This window comes from Podarcis gaigeae (genome assembly GCF_964106915.1).
Source record: "Podarcis gaigeae genome assembly, chromosome: 16".
NCBI classification, from domain to species: domain Eukaryota; kingdom Metazoa; phylum Chordata; class Lepidosauria; order Squamata; family Lacertidae; genus Podarcis; species Podarcis gaigeae.
Window position 1 is genome coordinate 33129454 of NC_139693.1, and position 16027 is coordinate 33145480.

General features: G+C 45.1%; 1 protein-coding gene across 2 annotated transcripts in view; it reads left to right on the forward strand.

The window, feature by feature from the left end:
- GALNT9 (polypeptide N-acetylgalactosaminyltransferase 9) overlaps nucleotides 1-16027 on the forward strand; it is a 204495-nt gene that overhangs the window by 81348 nt on the left and 107120 nt on the right. The window contains exons 3-5 of one of the 2 annotated variants that reach the window (XM_083717305.1): nucleotides 971-1137; nucleotides 2840-3014; nucleotides 12252-12449. In XM_083717305.1, coding sequence (XP_083573431.1) covers nucleotides 971-1137; nucleotides 2840-3014; nucleotides 12252-12449 — 540 coding nt within the window. Of the gene's footprint in view, nucleotides 1-970; nucleotides 1138-2839; nucleotides 3031-12251; nucleotides 12450-16027 lie in introns of those variants that run through there. The other variant, XM_083717306.1, reaches the window with a different exon arrangement.

The window sequence follows — 16027 nt, forward strand, 5'->3', positions numbered from 1 at the left end:
TTGGGGGTGGCTGTTGGGTCAATTTGTATATATGTTGTGGGTTTAGGTCATTGTCTTGTTGGAATGCATATGGAATAAAGGGGAGCCACACAAGGGTGAAGACATCCTCTTCCGTTTGTCTCTGTGCTAATTTCAGTTTGCTGCTTAGCTTTCCTAGTAGGGTTGCTCCCCATACAGTTTAAATGCCTGCTGAATACTTCTCTATTCTGCCAGGGCCATGCAGACAATTAAGAATGCACCCTTCCACAGTGGTTAATAGATGTCTGCTCTTAACTTTCTGTAATTGTTTTTATTGTAGATTTTTATATTCCGTTGGTGTAAACCAGGGGTCAGCAAACCTTTTCAGCAGGGGGCCAGTCCACTGTCCCTCAGACCTTGTGGGGGGCTGGACTATATTTTGAAGAAGAAGAAAAAATGATACAAAAGCACCTCGAGCCCCTGTGGCTGCTTACCTGTGTCTTGCGAGCAGGAGGGGCTGGCGGCAGCGGCGGAGTGATGATGAGTGGCGTCTGAAAGGGCTCTAGAGAGGGGCTGCTTAAAATGGTGGCCACTCGAGCGCTGCTGCTGCTGGCACCAACAAAGTCCAGCCCCCTTCCTTCTCTAGGCGGGGTGGGGAGAAAACAGGAGGAGGGAGGGAGGAGGCGCCACCACCGCCATGTGAGGGAGAGGGACGGAGAGGGGAAGAACATGCACATGGGTGATCCACACAGCGATTCCCGGACCGTCCACGGGCCGGATCCAGAAGGCAATGGGGCCTGATCTGGCCTGCGGGCCTTAGTTTGCCAACCCATGGTGTAAACCACTTTGATACTGTTTTTATGACATAACGGTATGCAAATGTTTTTATAAATACATAAAATTGGGTCCCTGCATTTAAATGGAGAAAAGCTTAATGAAAGCTAAGGTGTGGTTTTTGTTGTTGTTTTTTAAATGCTCGGTATATCTTAGTCTTTGTTTTTATTCTCCCCAGGTGCAAACAGATGTCCTATCCCGATGACCTGCCCCAGATCTCGGTGGTCTTTATTTTTGTAAATGAGGCTCTATCTGTCATCTTGCGCTCAGTACACAGTGTTGTGAATCACACCCCATCCCACTTGCTCAAGGAGATTATCTTGGTGGATGACAACAGTGACAATGGTGAATATTCAAAACACCTGTTTGTTTGTTTGTTTGTTTGTTTGTTTGTTTGTTTGTGTTTGTTTTCTGTTTCTTACTAATGTAATGCATGTTTGGATTGTCCATAATGGGGGAAAAGCTGTTGAGGAAAAATGATTCATATATACTTATGAGCAGCTTGTTTTCCCACTATGGGGAAATAATTATGTGCTAATTGTGTGCTGTGCAATGCCACAGCTTAGTTGCAGAGTGTATACAAAAGGTCCCGGATTCAAATTCTGGTATCTTCAGGCAAGACTAAAACTCTTGTCTGAAACTCTTGAGAACTGCTGCCAGACCGTGTAAACAACACTGGACTAGATGAACCAATGACAGCTTCCCATGTACCACAGAGCTGTGGCCCTTTGCCTGCAAACATATGGGTTCTGCACGGCATTCGCACCACAACTGATCCTGTTCTCCCCAACGTTGCCCTAACTGTCAAGTTCCTAATTATATTTGTGCTTTCACATGACATAAAAGAGAAATGTAGCAGAAGTTTAGTGCTGATTTCTGTGTCATTTGCTTCCGGGGGGGGGGGGGGAGTATCCAATTGCAAATAACACGAAAATTAGTGCTAAACTTGTGCTTATTCTGCTTCAATGGAGGCGGCAGGTATGGACACCAAAAAGAATGAAGATATAGAGGTATTGTTTCCGTTGAAGGAGAACTTGTGATCCAATCTTGGGGTGCAATATGTATATTTACTGTGGGGTGCACTTTAAGCTTAGAAACATAGGAAATGGTCTTGCACTGAGTCAGACCACTGGTCTATGTAGCTCAGTAACAACTATACTGACCAGTTTCCAGCAGGGATCTTTTCCAGCCCTACATGGAAATGCTGGGAATTGAACACACGACCTTCTGTATTCGAAGTCAGATGTCCTACCACTGAGTTATGGCTCTTCCCAAGTGAATCTTAAGCTTTGGTCAGTGGGACCAACTTATTATAATTTAATGCGCAGAAACTCATTATTTCTCATGATCTGGAATACTAATACCAATAATAAGTAATAATAATATTCAAATGGCCCAATCCATCTCATTTTCGGCTACCTAACATAGCAAATGCACAATAAAATAGAGTAACCCCAATACACTATCCAACTAAATCCTATTCAGAATAGACCCACTGAAATTAATGAACTTAAGTGAATCAAGTCCATTAATTTCAATGTGTGTACTCCAGGTAGCACAATCATTGAATACTACCCTCTGTTTCTGAAGTAATTTTTAAATGGTGGGGCAGACAGAAGGTGCTAAGTACTGAGTAATTTGGCATGATTGAATTGTCCTTATTCAGGTCTTCAGAAATGTTTGTTGCTGTTGTTGTTGTTGTTGTTGTTGTTGTTTAGTCATTTAGTCGTGTCCGAATCTTCGTGACCCCATGGACCAGAGCACGCCAGGCATTCCTGTCCTCCACTGCCTCCCACAGTTTGGTCAGACTCATGTTGGTCGAGAACACTGTCCAACCATCTCGTCCTCTGTCATCCCCTTCTCCTTGTGCCCTCAATCTTACCCAACATCAGGGTCTTTTCCAGGGAGTCTTCTCTTCTCATGAGGTGGCCAAAGTATCGGAGCCTTCAGCTTCAGAATTGTTTACTTGAGTTAAATGAGATTCTGTTGAAATGAAACAGAATGTGCTTCTCAACTCCCAAATCTCCTTCTCTCTTTGTTTTTACAGTTGAGCTGAAGTTTAATTTGGACCAGTATGTCCACAAGAGATACCCAGGGCTGGTGAAAATAGTTCGTAATAACAAACGAGAAGGGCTGATCCGAGCCAGAATCCAAGGTTGGAAGGCAGCAACATCACCAGTGGTTGGGTTTTTTGATGCTCACGTCGAGTTCAACACCGGCTGGTAAGGTCTATGATAGGTAGGACATGGGCAGGGGAGATGGCATAATGGACAAGTTGGAGCGGGCATGCTAAGCCATGGAAACTGAGAAAAATCTGAAGCCTGTATTCTGTATTCGAAGTGCTGTGTTTTTTTTTACTAATGTAGCTGAGTCATAGGAAAGGTTATCAGAGAAAGAGAATTCTCTCTTAACCCACCAGTGGCAACGCATTCGTCCTTCACTCATCTAGGACAAGGATTGTAGGCTAGCTAATTTAAGTATTAAATATTAACAGTTAATGTATCTCAGGTGTAAGCTTCAAGGTTGTGCTTTGTGATAGAATGGATGCTTGAATAGGGCAATTGGTAAAAAGCTAAAAGGACGGCTGCTTTAACTGGCAATCGATAAAAGACCTTGAGAAGTTGCTGAGACACTTTTATTACCATGCCTGTGATGGTGGTGGAGTTTGAAATGCTGTCTGCAGACTGCTAAAACTCTGTCTCATGACAACTTCATTCCAATTACTGAAACTTAGGCTTGAACTGCTCATTCTGCAGAGTCCCAAGTTTCCTTCCTTCCTTCCTTCCTTCCTTCCTTCCTTCCTTCCTTCCTTCCTTCCTTCCTTCCTTCCTGTTGGTTTAACCCAACACAGCCTGGGTCACTCTGCAACTAGCCACAATGCTTCTAAACACCAGTAGCAAGAAATAACAGGAGGAGAGAGGGCTCTTGTGCACATCAGGAGGTGCGGCCAGTTGACATAGTCCTGCTTCTGATAGCTCAATTGGTTAGATGTGGTGCTAACAATGTCAAGATTGCAGGTTCGATCCCCATACAGTGGTACCTTGGTTCTCAAACTTATTCCATTCTGGGAGTCCATTCAACTCCCGAAACCATTCAAAAACTAAGGCGTGGCTTCTGATTGGCTGCAGGAGCTTCCTGCACTCAAGCGGAAGCTGTGTGGGACGTTCGGCTTCTGAAAAATGCTCGCAAACTGGAACACATACTTCTGGGTTTGCAGCGTTCAGGAGCCGATTTGTTCAGAAGCCAAGCTGTTCGAGTACCAAGGTTCCACCGTATGTGCATCTTCCTGCATTGTTGGGGACTAGATGATCCTTAGGGTCCCTTCCAGCTCTGGATTCTATGAATGCTTCTCCCTGGTATTAAACCTGTGCATAGAGGAATGCATGAAAGGGGCTACCTAGTGCCCTCCAGATGTTTTGGCTACTCCTCCCCATCAGCCCCAGCCAGCATGGCCAATGGTCAAGGATGATGGGAGTTCTAATCCTGAATTGAGGAAGTCTGGAATCAAATTGAGACATTCGCAAAGTTAAACTGGGAGAGATGGGAGAGCAAACCTGGGAATGGCACTGGAATGGTGACAGGGAGCAGGGGGAAGCCCACTCATCCTTAAAAGACAGATATATAAGACAAATTGAGTAGACAAGAGAATTTAGCTTTGGAATCTGAAGGAGGTAAGCTTCAGTGTGTCTCCAACCAGCCATTTACTTCAAGTCACATTAATGTCCCTGCAGGGAGCGCCAATGAAGTTGAAAAGAATCTAACTGGTTGAATACCCAGAAATAGTCATTATGAGGCCGGGGAGGCCCTTACCCCATTCACCCGCCAAAAAAAATAATGCTGCCATTTCAAACACTGTTGTCCAGATTCCTCCAGAGAATTAATTTTCAATCAAAAGATTTTGGGCCATTAGGCTAATAATGGAATGTAGGAGAATGAGGCTTAATGGTGTCTCTCTTAGCATGAGCAATTCCCCTACTTAAGTTACTCAATGAGGGAAATGAGATTGAAAATATTCAGAGCATAAGAGATGTTGTTCTGGGTCAGACCAAAGACATATGTCCCAACAGTCCAGAGATACCTGGGATTTGTCACAAATCTATAATTGTCAAGGAAATGCTGGCTTTGGGCCCAAAGTTTTGTTTCTATTGTTTAATTAAATGCTACCTGCCACAAGTTTTCTTGTGATCAGCCAGTCCTCACTACCTCTGCATGGCCCTCTGATTTCAAGAACAGCTCAGCCTTTGTGTGGGTGCTCCATGTGGTGAAGCTCTGAATTGCAGGGGGCAGCTTCCCTAGTTGACTGCCTTCAGGGCCTGGACTGATTGTCTCCACCCACACAGGCTGGCCATTGGATCCTTCGGCACAGAAAGGAGTATCATAATGCTTCCTGGTCAGATTGATCCTTGCAAAAGGACTTCTCAGGCTCTGTTGTGTTCCTGCACTCTCAGTAATGGTTTTGTCCCAAGGTCTAGCTTGCTCTTTGGTCCTGATGTAATAAAGAATTAGATGTGATTCTGCTGTGAGTCTGAGCATGGACCAGGATGAGGAGACAGGACACTTTGACAGGAACCCTGAGACCATGATATCACTGATTATTACCTGCATTTATATCCAACTTTTCTATGTAGCTCAATGTGGAATATATGATTCTCTCCTATTTCATTCTCACAATCACCCTGAGAGGTCAGATAGCCTGCAAAATAGTTGCATTTTCCAAGGAAGCTTGGAACTGGAGCAACCTGGAGACAAGGGGAATGCCTCTCTGGAGTTATGCTCATCAGAAGACATTTGGAGTTTCAGGGGCACCCCAGGGCGTTTTCTAACAATAATGTGCCCCAACCGAATTCTGGACCCCTACCAATCACCATGAGATTTGGTTCCCACTAATGTGCCAGGAAGAATGAGAGAACCCAGCTAATTACATTAACTTTTTGCCTACGGATGTCATTGGACTATAATTCCTGTCAACCCTAAGGACTGGCCATGCTGGCTGGGACTGATGGGAGTTGGAGTTAAACAGGTAAAAGGTTCTCCATTAATGACATAAACCTTTCTTTGTTTCCTGGAAGCTGCTGATGGATCAGCTCCATTGACCAGCTCCTAGGTCTACCTTCCCCCTTGACTGCTTCAGCACTTGGAGCATGGACTTCATGTTGCTGAAGCTGTTGGACAGCTCCTCTACTGGTCCAATGTTTTATGTAATAGTTCTTCATAGGGCTTTCTGGGCTTGATTGGACCACTCCCCTGCTTCACCCAGCAGGATAAGGATAGGGAATTCTGCTTCCTATGCTGTCAAGGAACTTAGCTTCAGGGTAAATTGCTGCTGGAGACCCCTCCTTACTTCTTCTCCACATGGAGAGAACATTGGAATTGGCCTCAAGTCAGAGATTTCTAGTGCTTTGAGCATCAGCTGGAGATCACGTTACATGTGGCCTCTTTAAATTCTCCACTTTATTTGCAGGCAGGGAAACCAAATTTCCCACGGAGTTGGGATAAATTCTCCAGTGGTTTCTCTGGAATTCTCTGGAAGACCTCTGATATTTCTTTCTTATAAAAGTATCTTCCATGTATATTTGTACGCTGTGGGGTCATGGCAGAACAGCTGACTTTGGCATGGCACAGGTGCTGCTCCTCTCCTCAAAGGCTTTGATTGTGTCATCGTTTCCCGTGTGTTTCCATTTTAGTATTCTTTCCAGATGGAAAATAAAAGTGGTGACATGATCTCATTCTTTCACAAACCCGGGGGAATCTTCGCTTGCCATTTCTGTATCTGTGAAATTTCACAGTTCAGGCTTCCGAGAAAGTGGGAATGGAAGTTTTCAAACATAGCTCATCATTGGGAACAGTTTAGTTCTTTAGTTTGAAACCAGAAGTACTTGGTGTCCAGTGCGATAATTGATGTTGTAATGGAGGAGTGGGGAACCTCAGACCTGGAGACTGAATGGTGTCTTCCAAGCCTGTCTGGTCCTCAGAACTCCCTCACATCTGCCTTCATTACCTTGCTTGACAACCTCCTTCGTTGTTGTAGTTTACATATTTATTATTACATTACTACTTAGAACCAGTGTGGTGTAATGGTTAGAGTGTCAGAGTAGGACCTAGGAGACCAGGGTTTGAATACCCACTAAGCCATGAAGCTTAATGGGTGACCTTTGACCAGTCACTGCTTCTCAGCCTAACTTACCTCACAGGGTTGTTGTGAAGATAAAATGGGGATACACCACCTTCAGCTCCTTGGTGGAGTATATAAATGTAAGAATTGCCTTATATCCCACTGCTCCTCTATGCAGCTCAAGGCGTGGTTCATAGTTCTCCCTTCCTTATCCTGAGAGGTAGGTTAAACTGAGGGACAGTCGATTGCATCTATTGTTAGTCCAACTGACATTAATAATCACAGCTAGTTTGGTGCTATTGCTTGCAATGCACCTAGTCAAAGTGGGACTTGGAGACTGGCCCAAGTTCACCCATCAAGCTCCATGGCTGAGTGGGGACGTAAACACTGATCTCCCAGGTCCTAGTCCAGCACCCTAACCCTTATGTCATCCTCTCATTGCTGAATTCCCTAGCTATCTGGGGACAGTGCTGGGAGGACACTCACACCACATTGTTAAGACTTTATTTGGAAGTGGGCACGATTCCCTGATCGTCACCAGCCGCCCCCACTCCCCGCTTCAGAAGGACTACTAAAGCACAAACAGCCCTACTGATATCGTCATTGTTCTCCCATAAGGAAATCTGATCTCTCTTGTACAGGAAGCTGCATATCTCAAGCAAGATGATTTATGGAGTTGCTATGGAGCTATGGAAAGTAAGTGCAGGAGGAGGACAAACTAGCGGCCTTAGAGATCCGTAGTCAGCTGTAATAAGGAAATGGGGGTGGTTTGGCAGTACCCAACATGACAGCTCCACCAGGCCTCTGCAAGGGATCCTTTGATAAAAGATTTTAGGCATCTCCTTTTTGAAACAGGCATCATGGCACAACTGCTTTTGAGGAAAGGGTGTTGCATTAATTTCTCATGGTACCCAAGTGAGCTCCACGCTGGTTATTCCTTTATGTTAATCACATTTTTACAAAAGAGGACACAAATGCCCGACAAGCAAAGAATCCCCAACACTGTGAGAGTAAGCTAGGCTTTCCAGCCATTCATAATTTTACAGTCTGTTCATATATCGGGAGCTCTCCCCCAGATACTATTGTTGTTGTTTATTAAATTGATAAAACAGCCTTTGCCCAAAGATCACAGGGCAGTTTACAACAGAAGAAATAGGCAGGAGGAAGTTACTATGAGTGGCATTGGACTGTGTCCACTGTCACAAGAGGTCTCTGCCATGATTGTCTAGACTGCCCTCCTATCACAGAGGTGAGGGACAGGCCAAAGGGAGATGTTCTGGCTGCCTTTGTCTGAGCTGTAGAGCAGCAGCTCATGCAGGAGGTCCCAGGTTCAAATCCTGGCATCTCCAGGTAGCTCTTGAAATGTCCTTTGTCTGAAAACCTGGGTAGTCACTGCCAGCCAGTGTAAGCAACACTGAGCTCAATGAACTAATGATCTGGTTTGATATATGGAAGCTTCCTATGTTCCTGTGATATTGACCATCCATGGGTATTCATATCTAGCAGGGATTTTTTTGAAAAAACAACACAAAGTGTTATTGAGATGGACTGATGAACCCATTTCCATTCCATATCAGTTTCACATACGGTTAATTGTAGGTCCATTCCATCATTATTTTTTGCTAACTGAAAAAACCCACACGTTATGTACATATTCTCTCCCTAAAATATGCATTCTGTGTCCTTTTCAAATGCATTTCCCCATAAAATATGCATTTTTCTTGTTAAATATGAATTTTTGGGTGTGCTTTCCAAAACCAAGACTGCATCACAAAACTCAGAGAGAAGCACATCAGCCAGCTGGTAGCTGCATTCTGGTCTACATATGAGTTCAGGACCGTCTAAGTAGATCAGTTGGATTTAAAATGTGAACTGAACCAATTTATCTTCTATCCCACAGTATTACGATCTGTGATGTAGCCATCCCTCCTAAATGGGTTATCCGCACTAGAGAAGACACTTGTCACAGTGACTTATTGCATGCGATGCTATTTACCTTCAAGACTCTCTGATCTGTATTGCTACAATGACAATACAAAGACCCCCTCTTCTTTCAGTGACAGCCCCCTGAGGGCTGTTCCCTGAGGTAGTTGTCACTTGGCAATGAAATACCCCAAAGGTGACTCCCCACTTCACCCTTCAATAACAAGTGAATCACAGCAGCCAGGTCCTTCTCTGCCAGGTAAACAAATTAACAGTGTGTCACTAATGACGCCTACATCTGTTGCTTGGTATTCAGATGCTTGACATAGCAGGCCAAAACAAAGCAACGTGTGTGTGTGTGTGTGTGTGTGTGTGTGTTTGTGTGTGTCTGTTGCAGACAGCAGTTGTTATTTAGGTCTGCATGGATTATTCCCACTTACTTGACTAATGGAGACACAAAAACCTGCTGATGGAACCAGGAGAAATGACAGTTGTGGCATTGCCATGTAAGTGTGTTTGTGTGGAGAATATCCAGCTCTTCTCCCTGGAATCCCCTGTCATCCTCCAACAGCCAGCTTTCTCATAAATTTAATCTTGTCTAAATAGCACAAGCTGGTTGTTGTTGTTGTTGTTTAAAAAGAAGGTCTCCTTCTCTAGGCCATGTGGGTAAGATTAAGATTCCACAAACTGGGACCTTTTGACTAATGCACTATGGAGAGAGAAGAGAAGAGAGAAGAGAGAGCATTGAACAGATGTCTCTTATCTATACCATGGTGGGGGTGGAGCAGTTTGGCCCTTGAGTGTTTTGATTTGAACAATATGTTGCATGTGCTCCTGCAGATGTTTGTGCTCTGGCTGCTCCTATTTGTTAGGGACAATTCCTCTTTGCTATTACTGGACTCTGGTAAATTGCTTTCCTATGTTTTTGCTTTTGCCTTTTGGGCATGCCTTGTTCAAACATGGTTAGTACAAGCTGTTAGAATTGTCATCCATTATCTTCCACATTTCCTCCAAGATGTTCATACATGTTCCTCCCCCCACATCCTTGTAAAGTAAGTTAGGCTAAGCAATTGTGACCAGCCTCAGATTGTCCAGTGAGTTTCATGGATGAATGGGGATTTGAACCTGGATAAGAATGTAAGAAGGACCCTGCTGGTTCACACCAAAAACCTATCTAGTCCACCATCATGTTTCCCTCAGTGGCCTCTGGGAAGCCCACAAGAAGGATAGAGGGACAACAATCCCAGCTACTGACATTCAGAGATACATTTGGTCTGCTTGGTCCTAGCCCAACACTCTAACCATTATTCCACACTGCCTCTCTTTAAGAGTTGCCATCCAGCAACATTTAACTGCATCCCCAGTCCTCTGGAAGTTACATCTCTGAGTGGTGGTTGGGTGGGTTCATCTTGCCTTTATAACACCCGATGAAGTTGACCCTTGGTGGTGGTGAGGAGAGACATTACCTGATCAATATTCAACAAACTGCATATAGGGTGATACACAAGGGTTCAATCCTGCTTTTTCAGGGTGCGGGAGCAGGAGCTGGCTGATGTGCCCAAATCAAGAAGGATTGAATTCCCTGCTCATCTGCTGAGGAACTGACGTTCAATCTTGCTTCCTGCAAGGCTCAAGAATGGGGACTGGTTTGCATGCCTGAACCAAGTAGGACTGAACTTTCTGCATATTAGCTCATGAATGGGGGTTCAGCCCTACTTCCTGCAGAGTTTGAGTGTACCAGCCCATCCCCACCACCATGCGTTAACTGATGCACAGGGAGGTCAACCCTGCTTTCTGCAACCATGAATATATGTGTCCCACACCTAACACCACATATTACATCAGGTGTGGGACAGGTGAGCATGGTTTTGTTCTTGCAGGCAAAATGGGGAGGCATGGGAGGCCATGTTTGACCCATAGGCTAGACCTGCCCCATCCTTGATTAAATTAGTATGCAGTGCACCACTTGCCATTTCACTCATCGGACATATTCATATATTTACTGTTGTTGGTTATGTCTTCTTAGACAATTTGTTGTAGCAGTTTTCCCTGCTGAATTCTTTAACCAAAAGAATAAACACCATGTTGGCTTTCCAGACCAGGGGAGGGCAGGCCTTTGCAGAGTATGTGAAGATAGCAAGTGACAGGCAAGAGCAGAGCCTTCAGCAATGCATTATGTTCTGAAGGTTCAGATAGTGATCTTCCCTACAAGGGCAGAAGTGGTGCAAGGTGAATGTATCCTGTTTTCTTCTGTGAAATGCTGGAGGATAAGTACAGGTGCATTCCTTAAGCTAATGACTTGATACACCAGGAACCAGAGACTCTTCTACATATCATATAGGAAGCTGCCTTGCCCACTTGTCTGATCTACCCAATCCAAGCATGGCTTGGAGCACGAAAGGGAAACCTGTGGTCCTCCAGATGATGTTGGCCCCAGCCAGCGTGATGGTCAGGAATGCTGGAAGTTGTAGTCCAGCTACATCTAGATGGCTACTGGCTCTTGATATGATGGGATGCATAGCCTACGTCCCCTCCCCATGCACCCTATAGGTGTTTGTTGGCCATGCAGCACCTCGCTGCAAATGAATGAAAGGGTTCAGGGGTGCTGTTTCAAATCTCAGTGGTGGAATGGGTTGAGATTCTTACAAAGTCCTAAAGCAGGGGTGGTGGACCTGTAGTCCTTCCAGCATGGCCACTGGCCATGAGGCTTGGGACTGATGGGAGTTGGTGGCAGTAGTGCTTCTGAATCCCAGTTGCTGGAAACCACAGGAAGTGAGCCTGCTCTTGCACTTGTATTCTGCTTGTGAATTTCCCACAGTCATCGGGTTGGCCACTGTGAGAACAGGATGCTGGACTAAATGGGTCATTGGCCTGATCATAGAAGGTTCTTCCTATGTTCTTATGAGTTGCTGTCCAACATGATCTCAAGGTCCCTTCCAATTCTACAATTGATTCTATGAACATCTGAATATCTACAGGTTCCCTGCTCATGTCCAACAGCCCTGCTCATGGATATATTCAAGATTGATTTGTTCATTTATTTTTTAAAGAAATAATAGTTGACTTCAAGAGAACATAACAAGAGGCTGCTGGATAAGGTAAGGATAATCTAGTCCAGCGTCTTGTTCCACAGCAGCCAGCCAGATGCCCAGGGGACGCCAGCTAGTAGGCTCTGATTTGTGATTCCCAGCAATAGGTGTTTTGAGGCATAGTGTCTTCAAAAGTAGTGGAAGAACAAAGCCGCTGTTATCCTTTTTGCTCCATGAATTTGTCTAATCCTCTTGTAAAGCCTTCCAAGTTGGTGGCCATCAATATTCCATATGGGGGTGAATTGGGAGCATTAATTTCAGTTCCATTTATTCTCAACAAAATACTCTTCTTAAAAAGAAAAAGAAAAAGAGGAACAAATATTGTTTGTTTACAGGGTGGAGCCAGCACTTACCCGCATCAAAGAAGACAGGAAACGGATCATCCTTCCAGCTATCGACAACATAAAGTACAACACGTTTGAAGTGCAGCAATACGCCAATGCAGCTCATGGCTACAACTGGGGACTCTGGTGTATGTACATAATCCCACCGCAAGACTGGCTGGACAAGGGGGACGAGTCTGCACCCATCAGGTGACTTTCTGCAATTTCCTACCATTGCTACTTTACTGCTGAAAGTTCCTGAATCCCAAGGGCTGATCTTGGTGACCACTTCCCACAAAAACAACACTGCATGCCATGAGAGGGGGTGTTGTGTGCCTTGAGGAATTTAAGCCACCCCATCAGATGCATCAACCACACACCACTGTTCTGAGTTGGCCAAGTCCTTGTGCAACTTTCAGAACTGGTGTCAGCACAGCATTCTGTCTAGGCATTATTGGGATAGTTGGGTCCAGTTACTTGTTGGAACCCTTTCGTATGCAGAGTGCGAGGCATTTTTGCTAGTGAATCTTGGTTAAAGAATCATAGAATCATAGAATTGTAGAGTTAGAAGGGACACTGAGGATCATCTAATCCAATCCCTAAAGGGATCGAACCTGCAATCTTGGCGTTATCAGCACTACACTCTAACCAACTGAGCAAAACAGTAGACTTGTTGCAATCCCACACAGATATATGCTTGCAGAGCAAGAAAACAATGAAGTAGTTTATAGTAGGAAATACATACGTTGGATAGAAAAGTTTCTAACCTAACTAGCCAATCTGGAGAAGACCAAAGGCAGCCATACTAGCTCCAAGTTGACCTCTCATATTAAGGTCCAAGAGAAAAGTGTGAGAGGGGCAGGAAGCTGTAAAAGAATGCAACCATATCAGTCTAATATCAGATACAGTGGTACCTCGGGTTAAGTACTTAATTCGTTCCGGAGATCCGTTCTTAACCTGAAACTGTTTTTAACCTGAAGCACTACTTTAGCTAATGGGGCCTGCTGCTGCTGCCGCACCGCCGGAGCACGATTTCTGTTCTTATCCTGAAGCAAAGTTCTTAACCTGAAGCACTATTTCTGGGTTAGCAGAGTCTGTAACCTGAAGTGTATGTAACCTGAAGTGTATGTAACCCAAGGTACCACTGTACAGAGGTCAGCTCAAGAGGTTAAAAGTACAGGTACAAGGATAGTCTAGGAATCTGGATGCCCCTAATTCTATCTGCCTTAACCCATGCAAAATCCCTCTTGTCCAAGCTGACTTGCACCCAAGCGTCCAGCAGGCATTACTGGGTTCCTATTGAGGTATGCACTCCTTCAGAAGGCCCATCACTAAGGGACCTTGGTTGTGATCCTCATAGGAACCTAGAAAGCTGCCTTAGACTAAGCCTGACCAGTGGTTCATATAGTTCAATATCACCCACACTGATGTTAAGAAACTGCCTCATACTGAGTCAGGCCAGTGGTCCAGCTAGCTCAGTGTTGTCTACACTGACTGGCAGTGGCTCTCCAGGGTATCAGATCATGGACATTCACAATCCCACCTGGAGGTACCAAGGATTGAACCTGGGACCTTCTGCATGGAAGACAGATGATCTACCACTGAGCTATGGCCCTTCCCCCTCATATTTGCTACTCCTACCACCTGATCACTTGCCCTCTCCGTGCTCAGGAAGACTCAGGAACTGGAGCTGCTTCCTCCACCTGTCATGCCTTCTTTTGAGCAGCTGTGTGGCTTAGGGACAGAGGAAGGAAGGCAGGAAATAAGCACCAATGATGAGTATGTGGGCTCACACAAAAGGGAGCCCCACAGATGGCATCTTCCTCACGTACCCCACAAAAAGCAACCTTTCTTCCGTGACCTTTCTGCTAACATCTTGGTTGGGAAGTCAATAGGACTGGAGACAAAATCCATACAGTTTTTTGCTTTTTAGTGTGCATCTACCTAATTTGTACTCCCTGAAGCAATATGTGGACCAAAGTGCAGCTATGCACGTATATATGTTCATCTCAAGGGGTAAAGCAGCCCGGGGGAGGAGATCCAGAAGGAAAGCAGTGGCTGTGGAAATGGGTGAAGCTCCTCCCCTCCTGACAGCTGTTTTTCTCTTCCAAAGGCCCTCCACCCACTCATAGTTTGCAAATTCAGGAGCTGCAGATATTTCATACTACCCTCCCTCCATCCCTCCCTCCTTGTGTGTGTGTGTGTGTGTGTGTGTTCTCACGCGCATGGTTCCCTCCTCCTTTCCCCATTAGAGGCAACCCCACGCCTGAGCAAAGGTTCATAAATGATGCAAATTGGGCTTTAGCCTTACTTTTCCTCTTATCGCTGCGAAACAGAGGGACGCGACAGCATTCATTTTATTTATCTTCAAGCAGTGCACGTCTGTTATCGGGGACCTCCTGCTCTTTGTGAAGCCTCAATATGCAGGCAGGTAATTGCTCAGGAAATCTGAATGTCCCTTGATAAACCTGGCCAGCTTTTCTCCTTCCCCTTTCAAAGAGCAGCCACTATTTCATTGTCACTGTGGAGATACATCTATGCACTGGGAATGTTTTGCTATTGATTCCAGTGGCCAGGGAAGCAGAGACTACACCAACTTAATCTTTGGTTTCTCTCTCTCTCTCTCTCTCTCTCTCTCTCTCTCTCTCTCTCTCTCTTTCTCTCTCTCTCTCTCTCTCTCTCTCTCTCACACACACACACACACACCTCTTCTCTTCTGAATGGCCCCTCTTTACTGTTGGGATTCTGTGTTGCCATAGACCACATATTATTTTCCATTTTACCTGTACCTCCATTATCCACACTCCTCCTTTCATTGCCTTCTCTTTTACATTGCAGGCTTCTTGGGACGGAGGGTTGCATTTGTTCTGTACATCACATTGGCAGATGGTGCTGATGAAAGTTTGTGAAGCTGGGCTGAGATGAAATCCCCATATTCACAAACTGTGAATTAAAGTAGCGACAGGGAGGCATTTCAGTGATTTTTGTGTGTGTGTGGATGGTGAAAGTCAGCAACATTTTCAAGGGATATATGCCATTTAGTGGTGTTTTTCCCCTACCACCTCTTTTGGTTGGGCCACCACCAGCATTAAGACCTTCCCATTCTGTGATTGCATGGCCCTTGGAACATGGTTACATCATGCGGTAGCAACATGCTGAAAAGCACAGGGTGGGCAGGGGCAGGGAGCAGTGACTCCACTGTGCCACTTGTGGAACAGCAATTTTTAAAAAAAAAAAAAAAGAAGTCAAATGAGGTAATAAAAACAATCATTTTATTATTTATACCCCACCCATCTGACTGCGTTCTCCCAGCCACTCAGGGCTGCTTCCAGCAAAATATAAAAACATAATAAACCACCAAACATTAAAAACTTCCTGATACAGGGCTGCCTTCAGATGTCTTCTAAAAGTTGTGTAGTTCTTTATCTCCTTGATATCTGATGGGAGGGTGCCACTGCCGAGAAGGCGCTGTCACTGCTTTTGCCTCCAAGTAGTAACTCCCCCCACAAAAAAACCCATCCCCTTTTCATTCCTCACTGCAAAACGTCAAGCCAGAAGTTCACAAAGCCATAGGATCTGGGAGTGAAGCTAAGCAGGCAGAGCCTCGTGATGTGCTGGGTTCCTTGTTCATACTCCCTGCCACGCAGAGATGGCAGACTTTGGCACTCAGAGGCATAAGACTTGAAGAACACAAAAGAAGCCTGCTGAATCAAGCCAACAGCCCATCTAGGCCTGTTCTCATAGTGGCCAACTGAATGCCTGTGGCCAACCTGACTGCAACAGCAACT